Here is a 19,915-nt window from a genome sequence, read left to right on the forward strand (position 1 = left end):
GCATTGTTAGGAATTTCTTGTATTTACAGCCCTCCATTCAGTCATTTATACAAGCAGGTTGTTTGCTGAAACATGTAGCATTCAGCATGTGAATGACAACAAGAGATGCAACTCTTCTTGTCTGCAGGTGGATAAGGCTACAGTTTAATTAACAAGATGAATAAATAAGTTGCTACAATGCTGCATGGCAAATGGGACCAAGACTGTGATCTCTGGCTTCCTTGGAATTTTCTCATTTCGTCTCATTTATATGATGAACAACTTCCAGTTACTTCAAGAGACCATCAGTTTTGCATATGTGCACAGAGAGCCATTAAGAGAGGGACCTAGTCAAAGAGAAAGCCGTACCGTCTTTAGGTTAATGAAGAAGGAGAGGACAATTGGTCTATTGGGTCCCACAGGTTGTTTGGTGATTCAAAAATATATTTTTTATATTTTAAATTGTCAAAATGCAAAGGAGAAGCTGTGAATTGTATGGCATTTTCTCTATTGTAAAATGGCCATTTTGCAGAGAGTCTGATGACTCAGAGACTTTTTCCCTTTACTGCCTGTGTGGGAAAATAATTTGTTCCTTCAGTACAACCTGAGTGTGGGAACTTTTTTGAGGCTTTGAGATGACTGAACTTGCAGCATTATATCCGTTGCTGTCTGACAAGTAAAGACAAACATCTGCCTGAAGGCTTTATGAGTTTCCCCACAAGATCATTTACCTAAAGCTGTTCTGGGCATTACACAATGATTTCACTAAAGGTAACCTTTCTTTATATTTCTGAAAATACAACCACACATTGAATGTATTATTGCTATCGACAAAAGGTACTTCTTAATGTAAACACTCTCTAAAAAATGCATAAAGGCTAGATGACTGAAGAAGATAACTTTCTGTTTAATTGCTCTTTTAATGAAACTAGATTTAATTACTTCCTATTAACAATTTAAAATCATATCTATAAACTGATACTGTAATGTAAATGTAAATCTAGGGGAACTACTGCCCTGATATTGATATGTGTCATTTAGTAACAGTAGTGAGTGTTGACCACTTTACCACAAAAGACAGAAAAAAAATCACTGAATGTATGAACATAAAAATGAATTAATCCCCAAAACTAATGTTGAAATTGATTAATTTTCATGTAATGGCTTTGATTATGAACATGACCTTTCTGCATGCAAGAGGACTGACAACCACATAAACTGGCTCTATGAACAAGGCCTTATCACGAGTAAACTACTCCTGAAGGGAAAGTCAACAAGGTCAAAAATCAGTTGTCTTTTCCCACACTTCTATCTGAAAAAAATACAGATGAAATCAGCCTTCTTACTCATGTAGGCACCACTAGCATCATCTAACCTGGAACTGAGGAATGATACATTTTAATACTGATGTGCTGCAGTATCTGTGGCCATATCAATTACTTTTAAATTGTGGAAACTTAATATGGAGTATAAACAAGCATGGCTAAGCTTCTTCTAAGATGACTGTTTGAAACTCAACATTAACAAAAGACTAGTTAGAAAAGTTGCACTGGAGTTGGAAAAATTGAAACAATCTGACAATAAACCTATATGAAACTGAAATTATTTAAAAAGAAAAGCAACAAGGATGAACCGCAAAGAAATGTATGCTCAGCATGTGAGTGTGACCATCTCTGACTCACGCAGACTTTTGGACTAATGAGCTAAATATTATTTTTTTGTTGCTTGCCAGCAGTGAGATAAGACGTCTTTAGAGCAGTGCTGTCAGACGTTTCCAGATCTTGTCTTAACTCCTAACTCCCCCACCCGACCATTGTACCACTTCCCACCAACAGCACGGTACTGCTCAAGGATTACAGAGCATACGCTGCCGGATCATAGCTGGATGACGACACATTACTCACAGAGACACTCAAACACTGTCCAAACACTAGAAGACATTTTTCTTTTAAAGTTCAAGAGTGCAACCATCAACAGAAAACCAGGTGCATACCTATACATGTATTTTGTTTCAAACAATAGAAAGGTTGAACTATCTATTCCTTAAAAAAACAAACATATTTTGACTATTATGTTGCCTTCTTTGGATAAACCTACAAGATGTAAGCCTGCAGCACGTCCAAACACACAAAAAGGTCATAACACAAATTATAACTAGACCCAGAACTGTAATTTTACATGTACGTCAGCTGAAACGTTAGACTGCAGCTGCTGTGTACTAAGCTCTATTGATTTTTCAGACCCAGAGATAGGTCTGTCCCTTGGTTACTAAGAACAAGTGCCCTTAAAACATGCTCCAAAAGCCTCGGCCATCACCTCAATGTCACTGAATGACGGCCTAAGCCCAATAAGCACTGCAACGAGATGGCCCTAATGTTTTCAGCTATGCTATCAAATACTTTACTCGGGCCAAACCCCTGACAGAGCTGAAACAGTTTAACAAGATTAAAGGATGACAAGACACTGCAGAAGGCAATCATGGTGCATATGTGTGTGTGCGTGTGTGTGTTTTTAAAAATGGCGTCATCTCTCAAATAAGCCTTTGTAGGACCTCACAAGCACACACACACACACATGCACACACTCTGAGATTCTGTCTAGTCTTGCAGTGAAGGAGTCAGGCCAGTGCTGGCCACCGCCTGGCACCAGACAGACCCCCGCCATCCACCCACCATGCTGACGCTAGGGATTAATACTTGGACTCCCGAAATTGGATGTGTGGTGGGGGCCGTTGTGCACTGTGTGTGTGTGTGTGTGTGTGTGTGTGTGTGTGTGTGTGTGTGTGTGTGTGTGTGTGTGTGTGTGTGTGTGTGTGTGTGTGTACGTGTGTCCGTGCATGTGTGTGTTTCTAGGTAACTGGGGGAGGGGTCATGGGGCGCCACCTGCTTCTTCTCAGACACAATGAAGCAAGTCAGAAGAGTGCTCTCTCTTTCTTCGATTCCTAATGAAACACACCTGAACACACACACACACACACACACACACACACACACACACACACACACACACACACACACACACACACACACACACACACACACACACACACACACACCTTCTTTCAGATGTAGTATTAGTTTGTTTCCATGTTTACTGCACTTTTGAACCTTTTTCAGTGTGAACAGGTGATAACAACATTGCCCTGGGGCTGGGTATTTAACATCAATACTTTAAAGTGCAGACCAACTGCAATGTGTAAGAAAGCATCAAATGCCGGCTTGAATTGTAAGACTTGTTTACTTATTCATGGGACAGAAATTTCCTCATCTAAGCCAGGAAACTTCTCTTACTTTGGACTATATTTTCAGGCAACATTTAAAACTTCTTCTAGAAAGTGTCAACATTTTAAAGTATTGTTTTGCTATCTGAAACTTTAAGGTTTTGTTAAGTTTGTATTTCAATTTCAATACATTAATCACCTTCACAAGTCCAAAGTTTGGTTAAAGTAACAAACCAAAGTTGACTCTCCGCAGAACTAAATAACTTGGTGGATTTTGTAACATTTAGTCTTAGGTGTTTATAGTAAATAAATATATTGTTTGTATACAAAACATACTTGAAATTATCTCATGAACTGCTTTATAGAGATAGTTTTAAGTGTATCCCTGTCTGAAAACAACCATCTACTGACAGACTTGTTAAGGGCAGCAAAGAGGAAATCTGCATGAAGGTAGAATGAGAGAGACAACAGAAAACAAGAACCCACAAAACCTGTCCTGCAGGTTCTTGCGCCTACAAATTCCTGACAGTTCAATTTCCTGGGAGATAGGTGATACCGACACATGCACACACATACAGGTTCCAGCACACACTTTCTAAGGAAGTGAGTCTGGCTAGTCAGCACTTTGAAGCCGCCAGCATTGATTAGAAGAGCACCTCTGGAGGTCACCAATGATAAGAAATGAGGCACCAAAGACTGTCAACCTCTCCACCCTGTTTTATCTAAAGGGATTGGAAATGAAAGGAACCCTTGCAAACCATGTTCCCTCCTTTTTTGCCAAGATCTGTTAAGTAAAGTGGTAGGTCATGTTGTGCAAATACAGCATGTGGAGTATATTCTCTCACATGACAATATCCTTGTGTTTACCTTTGTATTGTTTCCTGGTAGTGGCGAACTGGGACTTTTGCAGGGAGCTCGGGGCTGTCTTCCTGTAGAAGCTGTTACGATCCAGCGAGCCCACGTAAACGGGCTTGCGACCCCGTTTTGAACCAACGCTCCCAGCGCTCGACTCGTATCCCTTTTCCTGATCATCGTTGTGCCGGTATACGACGGGATCCTCAAAAGAGCGCATTTCAATGAGCGCCAACTTCTGGTTCTGCTGCTCAACCCATTGCTCACAGTGTGTCTTGGTATCTTTTTTAGGGTATTCCTCGTATCGCGAATCTACCGATGTTGAGCGCAAATCCCGATATCTTTCTCTGGCCTTGTAGTGTGAACCATCGCCTTCTCTGGAATTGACGCGTTCTTCATTCTGATGGTCGTAGCTGTCCAAAGTCTTCCGCTCGTAGTGCTCCTGTGCTCTGTAGTGATCTCTCCTTTGGCGCTCATCTCTCCTGTCATCACCTGGATCCTTGTACCTGTCCTTGTAACCGCAGTGCTCGTCCAGTTCAGAGTCATACTGGCCCCTTCCTTTACTTCTATAAGTTTCCTCACCCCTTTGATTATAGTCATCTCTGTCTTTGTAGTTACTTTCTCTGTGATCATATCGATCTTCTGCGTTCCGGTCATAGTAACGGTCCTTACGTTGTCGCTCATCATAGTAGCGGTCCTCCTCTCTGCGCTTGTAGTGTTCTTTTTCTTTATAGCGATCACTATCTTTAGAATCATAATAATCCCTTTCATGGTCATAGTAGTGATCGTGTTCCCTGTAATTGTCTCTGCGAGCGTAGGTGTCTTTACGATCACATGAGTCTTCATACTCACTGTTGTAACTGTCAAGTTCTCTGGGATCATATCTACGCTGTTTCCTGCTGTCATAATATTGCTGATCTCTGTCGTCACAGCGCTCGTTGTATTTCCTGTCATAATGATCCTTGTGGCTGTATTTGTCCTTACGATCATACTCCTCCAAGTCTCTATGAGTCCTGTGGTCATAACGGCCATTTTCTCTGTCCCAATCATCCCTTCTTCTTCTGTCCTCCTCCAATTTACCAAACCCTTCTTGAGTTCTTAAGTCATTATTGGCTTTTTGTTGTGGCACTCTGCTGTAGTCCTGGTGGCCGGAATCCTCAGGGCCCTGGTAAAAACAATTTTGGCCTTTCCATTCAGATATCCTCACGTTAAGGTGACCATCCTCTGAACCAGGGTGGAAGTAAACGTCATGGCCTTGAGGCCTGTTCTCTTGGAAAGCTGCCTTGTGCGGGTCATCATACTCTCGACTGGGTTGCTGGCAGACATTGCCCTGTCTAATTTGGGCTTGGTTCTCCCATTGTGCTGGCCATGGAGCTTGCACATGCACTGGAGGTGGCCCCGGCCCACCTACAGGCACCATCATGCCGCCATGTACTGGCATGGGGCAGCCTGGAGCTGGAACTGGGTCACCAGGGCTAGGCACCATGATGTGCCCCTGTGGATGTCCGTGAGGAACCACTCCATACACAGGATATCCAACCTGTTGCTGCTGAAGCTGCAGTTGGTGTAGTTGTTGAAACTGTTGCACATGGGCCATCCTCTCTCTCTCTCTGGCCCAGCCAGCATCGCCCAGCTCCTCCACACTCTTCCCTCTCCTTACCGGGGCACCAGCTGCATAGTTCCAATCCACTGGACTAAACATGGCTGGGTTGCCATAAACCACCGGGCTCTTCATGGCTCTTGCTGTTTAAATCAGCCTACCCGGTGCTGAGACAGTTTCCTGTTCAACGTGGCGTCGTCCCTCTTTCCAAAGTCCTGCATTCCATAACAAAGTGCTGTGGGAGACTCCACCTGTCAGGCATATTGTCTGTAACTCTCCCACTTGTTTTCTCTGTCTCCTCTCCACCGACTCAGCAGGACTGCCTGGCCCAAGCACCTCCCAACCCTCAGAGTAACCAAATCGTACCCTCCCCGCAGCTTTCTCAGCGAATCGTGGAAGGAGAGGGGGGGTTAGGTTATTCAAGGAGGAGCCTCCTTGGGTTAATGATTCAGTAGAGTCACATGAGTGGAGGATTAGCCCAACAGCCCCTCCCATTGTTTCAATTGGCTAGTAACTCTGTCTGCAGGAAAACAATCTGCCTGTAGATTTTCTTTGATGGAGGATGAAGACTAACTTCACAGTTTGGCTTTGAGGGGCTACAGACTTTGGCACCAAATGTTTTTTTTTTCCACTACCATGAACAATCCTCCATCCTTCCTTGTATCCTGTTTTCTTTGTTTGAGCTATTTCCTGCAGGTTTCAGTGCTATGTTCACCAGTTCACCAAAAAACTGCTCATTCCTGTCTGTGTTTACAACCAGCTCCAAGTTAAATATTGTAACTTCCAACACCGGTAAAAAAGACCATAATATTTGTGGCATAACTTAAACAGCTAAGTCTGTCAGTCCAACTTTGCCCTACATTTCATGGGGAGCCAACATTTACTCATGAAGACATCCAGAAGATTTAGTTTGAAACAAGTTTTTCTTTTGGAGTAATAATCTAAAGAAGGGTGTGACGTAGAAAACAAGTGAAAGGAAAGATCTGCATAAAGTATAGCTATTATGATAAGATGACTGTGGAGAGGGAACACAGTCTGATTAGGCCAGAGCAGCTTCTGAAAAAAATAGCTGCTGGTGTGTACAATGAGCTTTTGTTGAGGACTGTCCTCACTCTCAGGAGAGACCTGATCTTTTAGTGTGAGAAAAAAACTCAGGCCTATTCATAAAGCTGGAGTATAATATATCCCTCCCCCTCCTTCACTCTCCATGAAAAAGGGAGGCACTAAATGGACAGGTTTAAAGGACTTGCATACATTCAAGTGCACGTGATACACACAGACACATATACATGTCCAACGGTGTCAGTTTACCATCAATTCAAACAATCTGAAATCTGTTGGAGTTTGTTCTCTGGAACAGGAAAGAGCAAAAACAACAACTTTGACTCAAGCAAAGACACAAAGGGCCTTTATATTCTCTGCAAACTCTACAAAATACCCTCTCACAGGATGATTGTCTCTTGCACCTTTTTGTGTCTTGTTTACTACAAAACTAGTGACAACCTGCTAGTAGTTTCTTTTAATTCAGTGAAATTTGTCAAGGATAATAATGGTATATTTGGCGAAAACACATTTGCAGTGCCCAGTTTCACAAGGTAAGGCCGAGGGTGAAACCTTACTTAGACATTGTCCTTTCTTACGTAATACTGTTTAATTATCAGTGTTCAACATCTCAGCTTTCAGTAGCTGTACACGACCGAAACTGTGTTTGTGTACGTGTGTCAAGGTAGGAATGTCAAATACAACATTCCTCTCCGTGGCAGTCCTAGCTTTTGTAAATGTAGCTGTCAAGGGCTTGATCGACATTCGGCACATCTAGAAAAGTGGTGTGATGTCCAGGAAAAAGGTCATATATCAGACTGTCTGCAGCCTAGAAGTCTCCCAGTTTATACAGCTGACTGGGGGAAACCTGAAGCCGAACAGATCCTCAAAACGTTGTTAAATAGATCAGGCTGTGGTGTCATGGAGGCTGAAGGAGGCGTTCTAATGGTGGGTTTAAAGTATTAAAGGAGGCTGAAGGTCAAAGAGCTGAAACAAGAAAAGAGGAAATACAAAGAGATGGTGGAGACAGAAAAACCTGCACTTATGTGTGAGAAAAAGAGCGAACAGCACCGAGCACAAACTGCTTTACAGAGACGTCCTCATATTATATGATTCATTTATTACTCAATCATGATCTGATGCACTTACATGGATGTTTAGGAGAGGGACACCTCACTAGCTACTGTAATGCACATACAGCATATTCTATCGTGATTAAATTATAATATTGTGTTTCAAAATGTGGTTGCTCTGAGGGATTGTAATACAAATATAACAAAATCAGTTGTATTGTACACTTAAAGAGTTTTGTCATATTTTACAAAATCAAAGCTCTGTGTGATTTAAACCACACTCTGTTAGCATATGTTTGACGCTTTCTGTTTTGCTTCAGTATCACACCTCTTTCAGCTTCTAGGAGGACTTTGAACTGGCCTCTGCACGGTGAGGTGCAGGCAGAGCCCAATGTTGAAAATACTCCCTGCCTTGTAACAATAAGCTGCCATTGTCTTCCGAATGTCACACTCAGGAACACACCCTGCAAAAGCATGGACAAACACAAGTGTGTGTGCGTGTGTGTGTGTGTACACACATAGCAGAAGAATTACAAACACGTTTTTTGCAACAACGATTCTGAGACTATGCCTGATGTGTACACACCTGCCTCTGAGCTAAGCGTTACAAGGGAAAACAAAGGGAAACACAATACCCTAGTAATAAATCCCACTAAAAGCTTTTGTGTCTGAGTAATGTGTTGATAATTACCATATCAAATATTCCGCAATGGGAGTATGCTCGGCTGTTTTTCCCTTGCAAGGGCTGAATCTTTACTCTCACAAATCAAGTCACTATCTTTAGGCCATTTCCATATCTAACAGTGTGTCAAATATCAAAGGAACACTGATTGAATATTTGATTTTATTACTGTGAAAAGAGGGTGTGAGAATTCCTAAAGTGTGATGAATGAATGGAAACTATGTGGTTGCATGACCCTTAGAGGCACCTGTAGCCAAAGGGATGAGTTCCCTGCCCTCAGGCTGATACCTGTCATTCACAGCCATAAAGATCATCCATTGAGAAGCATTGGAGAGTGACTGATACAATCACACAGGATATGCGTCATTTGAATGCAACAAAAATAGAAAGAAACACAGGCAATTACTGATTATTAGTTCACTGGTATGATGTCAAACAAGATTAGAGGAAAAGTAATGAATTAAAATTAGGTAGTAATCAGATTACCTTAGCGAGATGAGTTTAAAGTAGGTGAACAATAGCCTTAACTGAGACTGATCAGTTTTTAATCCCCAATCATTAAGAGACATTCAATTAGCATGAATTCAATAGGAATGCAATATAAAGTAGTAAAGAGTAAAATGAGATACATTAACATCATAAAAGAAACCTGGTAGTTGGCAGTGAATAGACTGAAAGCTTCTTAATTGCACATGAGTGTGTAACAGAGAGAAATAGTGAGCTCTGCTGTCGGAAGGTTGATGCAAGTAAATTCAATTTGAAAACTCAATATCATTAAATGAAAAAATAAATGACAAACAGTTGATAAAAAATATCCAGATATGAGTGTTTGTTTTGGGTTATCCACCAAATTAAACCGCTTAAAATTCTAGTTAATTCATTACATTGATGAAATAATAATGAAAGAATCCAGTGAATGCTGAAAAATGAAGTTGAACATTGCCCACATGGTTCCAATACACACAGAGGCAAATGTCCACATTTACATCTAGTAACATCCACACTTGTTACAGAAATGATATTTACTTTTGGTTTAACAGAAGATTGTCAACAAACAGGCCTCAGAAAGCAGCACAATCAACTATCAGACTAGACCAATCACAGCAGAGCTGGATAACACAGTGACTTTAAAGTGATAGCTACCACGGTACAAAGAGTATCACTGATGGTTACAAATTGATTATATCATCTGATGGTAAATATCTTCATGACAAGTTCAGTTTTTTTTTTCCTTTTTTTATTAATAAGCTTTTAACATTTAGTAACATCATGTCTCCAACACTGTCATAATTAAAATAGCCCAATAGGTTACAACTTATTCATATTTCAATCCTGCATTCTTCATAAGGCGCTGCATCCATACAGATAAAGTCAACTTTAAAGTCTCTCAACAACAATCAGTATTAGTGCATTTGAGCAAAGCACTAAAACCCCCCAACTGTTGCACTAATCAATGACCAGTGTGAACGGCTAATGTAGCTACCATTTCCCAGCTGTGGCTCTTAGAAACAGTGATTTTACAAAAACACCAAAAATGCTCGGCCCACACCGACTGATCATCTTGAGTTCAAGCCTACCTGCCACTCTGTTGGACCCGGCCTCCTGATGGAGTCCAAACAGTGTGGAGAGGTGTGCCACAGGCCATGTCACTGCTCGCCACAACCACACTCTGTGTCGCGCTCTAGAGTGGGCCATGCTCTGTCTGTCTCCACTACTAAAAAAACCCAACACACACAACAAAAGTATTTTTCCTCTCCTCACTCCTTCTGAAGAACAGATGATGGAGGAAAAGGTGCAGAGCGAGAAAACCGCGATGAAGGTGATGTAGGACATTTGGGTAGAGACTGACCGACCAGAAGAAAGAGAAGGTTGAAAAAGAGACAGAGGCCCCCGTGGATTGCCTCCCTTCTCACTATGTGCAGGAATGCACCTCGTACCTATGTGAAGAAGTATCGAGCTGCCACGGACAGAACTGAGCACACAGACAGTATGAAATGGCAAAAACAAATCTCAGCCAATTAGCTTTGGCGCTACAACTCTTGTTGTTTATGCCGTTGACGATCAATGCTTAAAAACTTAATTAAACAAGAACAGTACCTGACAAAGCTTACCTCAAATTCACAATTTCCTGTAACTCCACCTGAACCCTGCAGCAACACGCTGATTCTACCACATTGAACATACTTTTCTAAATAATCAAAGTATTCAGACAAAACAAATTCCTCAACATGCACGCACACACACTGCTCACACAGTTATGATAATCCTTCATTTACATACACTGTCCTCCTTCAGCTGATCATTGCGGATAGTAAAAAGAGATGTCTTGTTTGCATAGATTACACTGGGATTCAAATAAATAGTGTATGTGCATATGTGTGTGTGTGTGTGTGTGTTTGTGTGTGTCAGTATAACAAGTCAAAAAGCAAATCTGGTAAGCACTGGTGGCTCATTTCTAGATTCCTGCTTTATTACATTCTGTCTTCAGTGACTGAATATTACGTTTTGAAGTAACCTGCAGACAACAGGGCCTCAGAAGTAAACCATGACATCAGGCAAAACAAATTTCTACTTTATTTGTCTTCTCTTTTGCAATGTTTCCCTCTTACGCTTTCGGCTACAGTGACTGACTTCCAAAGGTAAACATCGACATTGGTGTACTTGGTCTGCCGTCTTTGATGCTGCTTTGCTTGAAAGCTGATTATGTTTGTTATTTCAGTAGTTTGATTCAACTGATGAGACATTTTAAGTGATGAATTAAACAGTTTCAAATTTCACACAGACGGATCCTTTTATAAATTCCTGTGATGACATCAATACCCACAAAACAGTTTGATGCTGTTAAAACATGGTTAGAACCTATAACACAAATTATAACAATGTTCAAGGCAACATTTATATATATATATATATATATATATATATATATATATATATATATATATATATATATATATATATATATATATATATATATATATATATGCTCATTGCACATACTCATTGGTGACTTCTGATCAACAAACCCGTTATGTTTTAAGCATTTTAAGTGATGTTTTTGGTGTCAGTGTTTAAATAAACTGGTCTTCTCTTCTCTAGGGCTGCAATTTACAATTATTAATATTGATTGGTCTGCAGATCATTTCTAGGGATTAATAAATTAGTTGTTTAGTCAGATTTTTTGGGGGTGGAAAAATGTCCAAAGCAAATGTTCTGAGTTAAAAGTGTCTTGTTTTGACGGACCAACAGTTGAAAAACCAAAGATATTAAATTCACTTAACTACTCTAAAACTCCCAATCTCCCAAAAGTGATCTAGTGGTTTAAATTCTTAAATGGCATCAACCAAATATTCCTTCGCCCAACAGTCTTACCTTGTAGCTGCTGCTGCTCCAGGGCCAGTGTCTCCAGAGTGTAGTTGCAGAACTCCAGATTCTCCATGGCTTGCATGCGGGCCGTCTCATCCTCCTCCTCCTCCAACATGTTCCTGAGTTCCTCCGCTGTGTGGGCATAAGCATCCATGTCGTGCTCCACCTCTTGTAGCCGTAGCAGCAGTTGGTACCTTTCCTCCTCTTCACTCCGTCTCTGACTCTCCAACTCCATCTCTCTCTCGAGCTCTTTCTCGGCCTCCAGCTGACACTGGATTTCGTGTTCCTGGGCGGCCGCTAGGTCACCGAACTCAGCCCTCCCTTCTGTTATTTGGTCCAGGAGGTTTATAGCTGGTTCATCAGGGTTGTAGAAGATGGTTGGAGGAGCAGTATTTTGTTTTGGGCAGCGTTGAGGGGCGCGCGGAGCAGGGCGGGCTGGTTTGTATGGAGGCGGGGCCGAGGGACGAAGGACTCTAGGACGAGGAGGGGGAGGACGAAGGGTCCTGCGTCTCTCTAGTGAGGACGAGGCCGAGCTCGACTGCAATAGCTGGGACACTGGTGAATGTGAGGAGCCTCGTATGATATCGCTTTCATCGCTGAAGTCCATGATAGAAAAGTGGCGCAACATACGTGATTGCTGGCTCGGGTCACCTACGGAAGCCATGTCCCTGGGAGAACCAGAGCTCACGTTGGTATCACTGTATGAAGAAGTCAAGCTTTTCTCAAACTCAAAAAGCTGCTGGGATAGCTTGGCCTCCAGGTCACCGGCTGAGGTTGCCAGGGCGTCTAAAGTGATGGATGTTGGCATCAAACCATTGGAGCCCCGCGACGTCTGCTGGGAGCGTTGCCGTGTCTCAGCGCTGCCCGTCATCATATCAGCATCGCTGACACTAGCATGGCGAGTGAGCTTCTTCTGCCTATGGCCTTCAGCGAGGTTAAATAACGCCTGTCCAAGACTGCCAATCCTGTTACTGCTGGTGGCACCATCTTTTGGTGACCTCTGGTGGTTTCTGCTGTTTGAAGACCAACCAGACTGAGAGCTAGGGAGGGTGAGGCTATGAGTTAATTTGGACTGTGAGGAGCGAGCGTTACCGTTTGTATAGGTAGACTGATTTGCGCCAGAAGATGGGCGATGGTGCTTATGGCTACCTGCAGGCAGGCTAGGCCGAGATGGGAGTTTGGGCCTTGCTGGAGGAGTGGATCTGGGTCTCTCAGGCTCTTTCTGTGCTGGGGCGACAGGTCTACGTGGCTGAGAGTCAGGCCTGCTACCCCCATCTCTCTGTCCTCTGCTTTCAATTTGAGCCCCAGTTCTTTTGTTTTCACTTTGCCACCTCTGCTCCTCAGTCCGCTCAAAGTAGTCCAGGTCCCACACAGTATGATCCTCATAATGGCTCCATTCAGGATCATTCTCTGACCCGTTAGAACATACACGACCTGAGCTATATTCAGTACAGCTGTTCTCCTTGTTTTCTTCTTGTTCAACAACATTTGTTTCCTCTGCAGTTTTCTGCCCGTCATCCTCTATTTTGACAAATCGATGAGGAAAGATTCCGCGTCGCCCTCGCAGCTCCCCCTCCAGCCAGCCATCCTCCAAAGTGCTTAAAAGACGAATGCGATCCCCCATATCAAAGTCCAACTCGCCTGGTTCGATGGCCCGAAACTCATAAAGTGCCACAACATAGACACCATCCTCCTCCTCCTCTTCCTCCTCCTCCTCCTCTTCTACTTCTGCCTCCTTCTGCTCCTCTTCATCTCTCCGAAAAACCTCTCCTTCTTCTACACCTTCCTCCTCTGTCCCCTCTCCTTCGTAAGGGTAAGAATCCTCATAGCTAAATTTTTCAGTGTCATTGGTCAAATACTGGCAGTCCACAGGCTCCTGAGGAGATCGGAGGGATCCATGGAGCTCCACAAACCCCTCTGGGAAGATGCCCCTGCGGCCATCCAGCTCCCCCTGGAACCAGCCCGGCTCGGGAAGGCCGGTGATGATGATCAAGTCCCCCTCGCGGAAGTCCAGCTCCTCATTGAGCTGCGCGTGGAGGTTCATGAGGGCCCGGGCCTGGCCCAGGGCGTAAGGTGGGAGCTCTGAGGCGTGGGCCTGGGCTGAGCGTTCAGACAGCTGCCTGGAGCGACCTGAGAGGGTCAGCTCCGTCACACATGATGTGGGGAAGAGACCACGGACGCCCCAGGCGTTACAACCACGCTGCCAGGTTTCTCCGAGGTCCGTGGACCCTCGAGCCTCTCCAACTACCACATCACCTACAGAGACATAGAACAAAGGGGATCAACGCTCAAATATACTGATGAGAATCATGTTAAAAGAAAATGTTTTACGTTAAAGTTATGCTAAACCAAACAATTCTAATATTGCTCACTTGCTCACACTGAGAGACAAAGGGGGACAGCTTCAGGATAATAAGGTAATGACAGCGGACATAGTCTGTGCTGTTGGTCACTCTAATCAACAAACTGTATATGTATATTGTTTTTATTCCTCTGATTCTCTTATCAGCCAATTACTTATACAAAGAACAAGCCTATGTGTGGTGCTTGCGGGTCGGCCAACAGATTCATCTGGCTTTAATTTTTTTGCACAGCTAGTGATAAATACTTAATTAAACCAGACTGAACAGAACTAGATTGAACTGACTTGACTTGACATTTTTGTCAACGTTTTTGTCTGCATTCAGGTAGCTTTAGTTATCTCAGATTACCTTTATTAATGTATTCTTAATTACTCTGCTCTGCTGCTAATCTATATGAAAAATGAGGGATTATAGGAATGTTGACTGGTCAGCCAGAAGTCATGGGGGTTACATTCCAAAGACCTGCGGCTCCACCTCCCATTGTGTCTGCGACCAAAACTGGAATGCAGCCAATGGGGACCATGGAAAATCATACTGGAAATGAACATTTAAACTCTCACATGGCCAGTATAAACTATTTCCTATGTTTCCTGTGATCCTGGAAGTGTTTTTATGACAGTAACAAAATATACTGGAATATTGTTGTTGAGTAAATTTGGTCAAAGGTTACATCAAAATATTCTATTATGATAGTAGGACACTGAATGAAGTGTTGATTCATTATAGCAAAACATGCTTTTAATGAACAATTTAATTCTTAACATTTCCACTACAACTATGACAACGACTACCACTAAAACAACGAACGTAATCATCGGAGACAAGTCAGGAATGTAAAAAGAGAAGGCGGTCTACTAGGTTTTAGTCAGGTATTTGGGGACATCTAGTGGGGAGTTTTGGGAAAAGACTTTGTGTGTTGAGTGTTTGTTGAGTCATTATTATGAGGTGCTGTAACAATGGTAAATCCACCAAGGTTTTATCATATCTTATATCTTTAACTAGCTCTTTTGTTTTGCTTTAAAGAACAGGACTATCTGCAAATGGAATTGCAGTAGAAAATCCCTAAGTGTTACATTTTTTATTTTTAAGTAAATTTGCAGAGAAATTTCTTTCATCCTAGACTGTAGGTCTTTTGAATGAAACATTTGTATAATAATAATAATAATAATAATAATAATAATAATAATAATAATAATAATATGTGACAATTTAAGATTTATTGTAACTGATTTACCCAGAGTTCAGGTTCTAAATTACTATTAAAAAACAGCACCACATGTTGCATTCTCAAGAACAGAGAGCGTAAAACAGACAATAATGGCTTTTAAAAGGCATCTCTTTCTTTATCCAAATACAATTACTCCATTTCCAAACCAATAATGGAACCTTTCAGTAAAGAAATGAACTAACTGGCTTCACAAAATGAAAAATGAAAAATATATTTACTGTTTTTTCTGAATTTAGCTTCAGGAGAATAGCATTCCCTATTATAATCAATGTTACTGTAATGGCCTTAAACAAAATAGGAACTAAATAATACAAAATCTGATGCACCTGTGTCTGACGTGAGGGTTTCTTTAAATTTTACTCCTACGTCATAGCATCAGTTCTAAATTGTCTCTTTAAATAATCCCTGGGTGCACAAAGTGATGTAGATCTTCTTTCCTTTTTGATTTTGAAGTGAAGCTCCACCGGACAGAATGACATGACAAGTTTGATCATTTGCTAATAAGTTTCTAGCTCTGGGTTAGAGTTGATAATGTTTAATTAAAATGACTTTGACCCTGTAAATAGCATACACATTTTCTTAAACTGAGATAAGAAGATGCCATCATGGGAAACCAGCGTCTTGTCTCCATTTACTATGATCACGTCAATGAAGTCATGATTTGTGTAAAGAATTACGTTTTTTTGAGTCAATAATTCTGTTGTATGTCTATAAATACAAAAAACTTCATTCAATTTTAAATTTTGGCAACATTGAGAGTGTGTGGGTCCCATTTTGGGGCAGTGGAGACAAGGTCACAATGTCCAACACAACACAACTACACTACAACACAAAACAAACAATTTACCTGAGCCCAGCGACATCAACAAGTAGCGTTAAGCTATGTGAGAGAACATGACCCATTAGAGTTAACAGAAATAGTATTTAGAGCACAGTTGTGTTACATCCAGTATCCTTTGCTACTACTTATAATTCAGAGATAACATAGCCCATGTGTGCTCTGGTTAAAGTCCTTTTATTTTATGTCTAAGACTCATTAGGACATGAGTGGTTCATACTGTACGGTTGTAAGCATTCAGGATGTCTGTACCTCTCTTCAGGGACAGGTTGCCTGGCTCTGCTGAGCTGAAATCATTGGTGCACACAAAGAGTCTGTCTCCAGGCTTGGTGCTGGGGATGGTAACCTCTTCCACAAAGGTGCTGGGAAACTGACCTGAAGACAGCACACAGAGGGACAAACACAATTTGATGACTACAGTGATCACAATGAAAACAAAAATCCTAAATGTGCCTGACACCTCTGTTTACTCAAGACAATGGCAAGACTGAATTCAGACATTTCTACTGTTCAAACAGATATTGTTATCTGGATGTAGTTTCTTCATCCACATTTCATAACTTGTAGATAGTACCAGTACAGGGACTAACCCAGTACTGCAATCCTCAACTCATATCAGCAAAAAAATCTAAGCCAAAGGTCTTAACAGTTATAAAGTGAACAGCTGGATTCAATAAAGCACTTAGTCACAAAAGGCAGTATTCTTCTTTCCGGGGAAGTCATGCCATAAATGTATTGATATCATCTGTGTTTTCCATGAGCGCTTCAGCAAGCCCACATTGACTTCTCCTATGAGGGATTCCCCTTTCTCATCTTAAGTTACTCTTGGAAAAGAAAAGTGGATTTCTGCGAGTAAAACCCCTTCAAAGGCAGAGAAAGACAGGAATCAATGATGCACGACTCTCATCTTATCAAGAATGAATTGCGATCTTTCACAGTTTCCTCTGTAAATTGTAGAAACAAACATCAAGAGGAGTGTTATGAAAGTATACTTGATTCCTCACCTTTCAGAGTAGTTTTCATTGATTATTCTCAATTATCAGACCTGATTAAAGACAGGAATGTTTCATTTTGAAGCCCAAGTGGCCATTAATGTATGTATTGCGTAATACATTACAAAACACAGAGAGGAAGTGAACCAGGCCATGTCAAACTATTATTAGAAAGCATAAATGTGCTCACACAAATAATAAAAAATAAAAAAATTAGGCTAAAGATCATTGTGGTTAACAAAGTGCAACTCCTTAATAGAAATATTCAACCATGAAGGTGTATTTACAGAAATAATGACCTCTGACACCTTACCTGTGACACCATCTTTGTTGCCAAGCAACCAGAACTCATCCACGACACTGAGCACCTCGATGACATCACCGGTGAAGAGTGGCAGCTCCTCGGAGACGCTGGGGAGAAACTCAAAAATGGCACGCACCACCGATCCTGCCTCCATTACTCATAACCTAAAGAAGTGAAAAAAGACATTGAGAGATCATTATCACACTTTGTTTTATTAAAAATACATGACACATGGGGACAAGCAAAAAAAGTTAGGATTAACAACAAGATGCAGAACAACAGAAGTCTTTCACATGACGGAATGTGTCTCAGATTTCTAAACAAGGCACACTGGTGCTATTTTAAATCCTCGGCAAACATATCAACATATGCTTCACTGGGAGGGAGATTTTGTGAAACAACCGCAAATGAAAGGTGGAGTGAGAGCGTGAGAAACCGGCAAGAAAAAGGAGACAGAAAGGCAAAAGGGAGAGCTGTACTTAAGAAGGCTGAAGGACATTCCTCATCACTCTTCTGTCCGTCTCCTGTTTCTCTGCTTCCCCATAAGGGTTTGAAATGTACAGTTACTACGGCTCTGTGTAATCTAGGTGACTGGTAGATGCAATACTTAACACTAGATATTTTATAACTTTTTTTGTTATATATATTTTTTTTATTTGTCCCATTTATTTTCCTTTGCTCATTCATCACACGTCTTTCTTCAACAACTAACTGGTTAAAGGAACTGAATGGACCATCCAGAATAAATTATACCCAGACGGCTACTGATCTCATTCTATTTTGAAATGAAGGACTTCATTTGTTCACGTGTTCAAACATGAAGTACAATGAGTGGTTCCAATCCAGTTTAGTCAAATATAACCACATTTACCTTTTACTCTTCGTTAAAGAGCATTCAGCTCATCCAATTATGTTGAAATCCCCTAAAAATGTGAGTGAAAACAGATATTACAAGAAAATGTGCATACTAAATAAAATAATGTTTAGGAAAATTATTCCGATGTGTGCTGCCGACTTCAATTTGCTGCTAAATTACTGAACACGTACAAAATAACACAAAAATTGCATGAACTAAGTATTCTACCAGCCCTTGTGTATCATTATCTGGAGACAGGCTAACCACAGGTGGGGATGGACACGCTGAAAGAGACGGGAAATGGGAGAAGAGGGCTGCAGTTTCAATCAATGGAGCCTCTGTTAAGTGGATCGATGGAGCCGAGGGGGGGGAGTAACAGGACTCTAGTCCAGTTCAGTGCCACTGTCTCTGAGGAGAGATGTGGCTCAGGTTATCCTGCATGTGGCTGTGAAGGTAGATAGGGGGGGCAGACGACCAGTGCTAACAGAAGAAATGAGTAGTGTGTGTGTGTGTGTGTGTGTGTGTGTGTGTGTGTGTGTGTGTTTCTCAGTGAAGGTTAAGCAGTTGGTGCTCACAGTTCGTGGAAGTAGGTTTTGAACTCAACACCACATGGTGTTAAAGTCACAGTGAAACCCAAGCCAAGGCAGTAACTAATGTAAGTTAAAGGGACGTGTGCAAGCAACGGCTTAAAAAACAAAGCAGGCAATGAGCACAAACAGACCGTACTTGCGTTCATTAAATGGCACAGAAGACATGTTGTTTTTTGTTCATTTATATTTTATGCTATTCATCAATCTTTAATAGAAAACACTACCATGTGAGGGCTTCTTAATGTCCTTTCTCTTTAAGAAAGAGCTGGATGAACGAGATGAGGAATACTGACTCATATACTCTTTTTGCATTTCCTTAGTTTAAATGAAACAATAGCGGCCTGTCAGACAGCATGGCTGATTGAACATGTCCTTACATGCACACAGGTGAATTATATATCGCCCATCTATGAGTGATGGTTTTCATGAAACAGCAAGTGATAATGATCTTCCCAGTAGCTCACAGCCTTATCAGTTGTGTCCAAGTTTATGACACAGGTTCCTGTAAACAGATAGACATTTTAGAAAGATGTGGACAGAAATGCTTGAACTTGTGTGTTTGGCAGGCAATAAGAAAAAAAGATAACTAATTTCCCGCTGAGAGAACAAAGGGCACTATAAACTGTCACTTTAAGAGGGTTAAAAATGCTCTGACTGTATCGAGTACGGGTACAGTCAAAAGATGTGTCGTGCCATGAACTAAAAAGAGCATGACAAAAAGTCACACCACCATACATCAAACCATTCAGAGCATAAAACACTTCACAAACCGCAACCACTTCCTTGTTGTTAAAGCTTTGAAAATGGATGTGTGTGTCTTGGGGCACTGTGACCAGCTAATCACAGACCACCATGAAACAAAACACTATGCGTTTTTTAAAACAGTGATGGTTGAACACTTGCAACACTGTTAAACTTTTTATTGGAAAAT

At 41.5% G+C, this 19,915-nt stretch overlaps 1 protein-coding gene across 3 annotated transcripts in view; it reads right to left on the reverse strand.

The window, feature by feature from the left end:
- Positions 1 to 19,915, reverse strand: part of dnmbp (dynamin binding protein) — a 46,458-nt gene that overhangs the window by 14,828 nt on the left and 11,715 nt on the right. For 2 of the 3 annotated variants that reach the window (XM_054598618.1, XM_054598617.1), the window contains exons 2-4: positions 17,548 to 17,702; positions 16,495 to 16,617; positions 11,820 to 14,069 (exon numbers count right to left, since the gene is read on the reverse strand). In XM_054598618.1, the coding sequence (XP_054454593.1) occupies positions 11,820 to 14,069; positions 16,495 to 16,617; positions 17,548 to 17,692 (2,518 nt within the window). In that variant the 5' untranslated portion in view covers positions 17,693 to 17,702. Of the gene's footprint in view, positions 1 to 4,066; positions 5,950 to 11,819; positions 14,070 to 16,494; positions 16,618 to 17,547; positions 17,703 to 19,915 lie in introns of those variants that run through there. The other variant, XM_054598619.1, reaches the window with a different exon arrangement.

Source organism: Anoplopoma fimbria, chromosome 5 (assembly GCF_027596085.1).
Source record: "Anoplopoma fimbria isolate UVic2021 breed Golden Eagle Sablefish chromosome 5, Afim_UVic_2022, whole genome shotgun sequence".
In the NCBI taxonomy this organism is placed as follows: Eukaryota; Metazoa; Chordata; class Actinopteri; order Perciformes; family Anoplopomatidae; genus Anoplopoma; species Anoplopoma fimbria.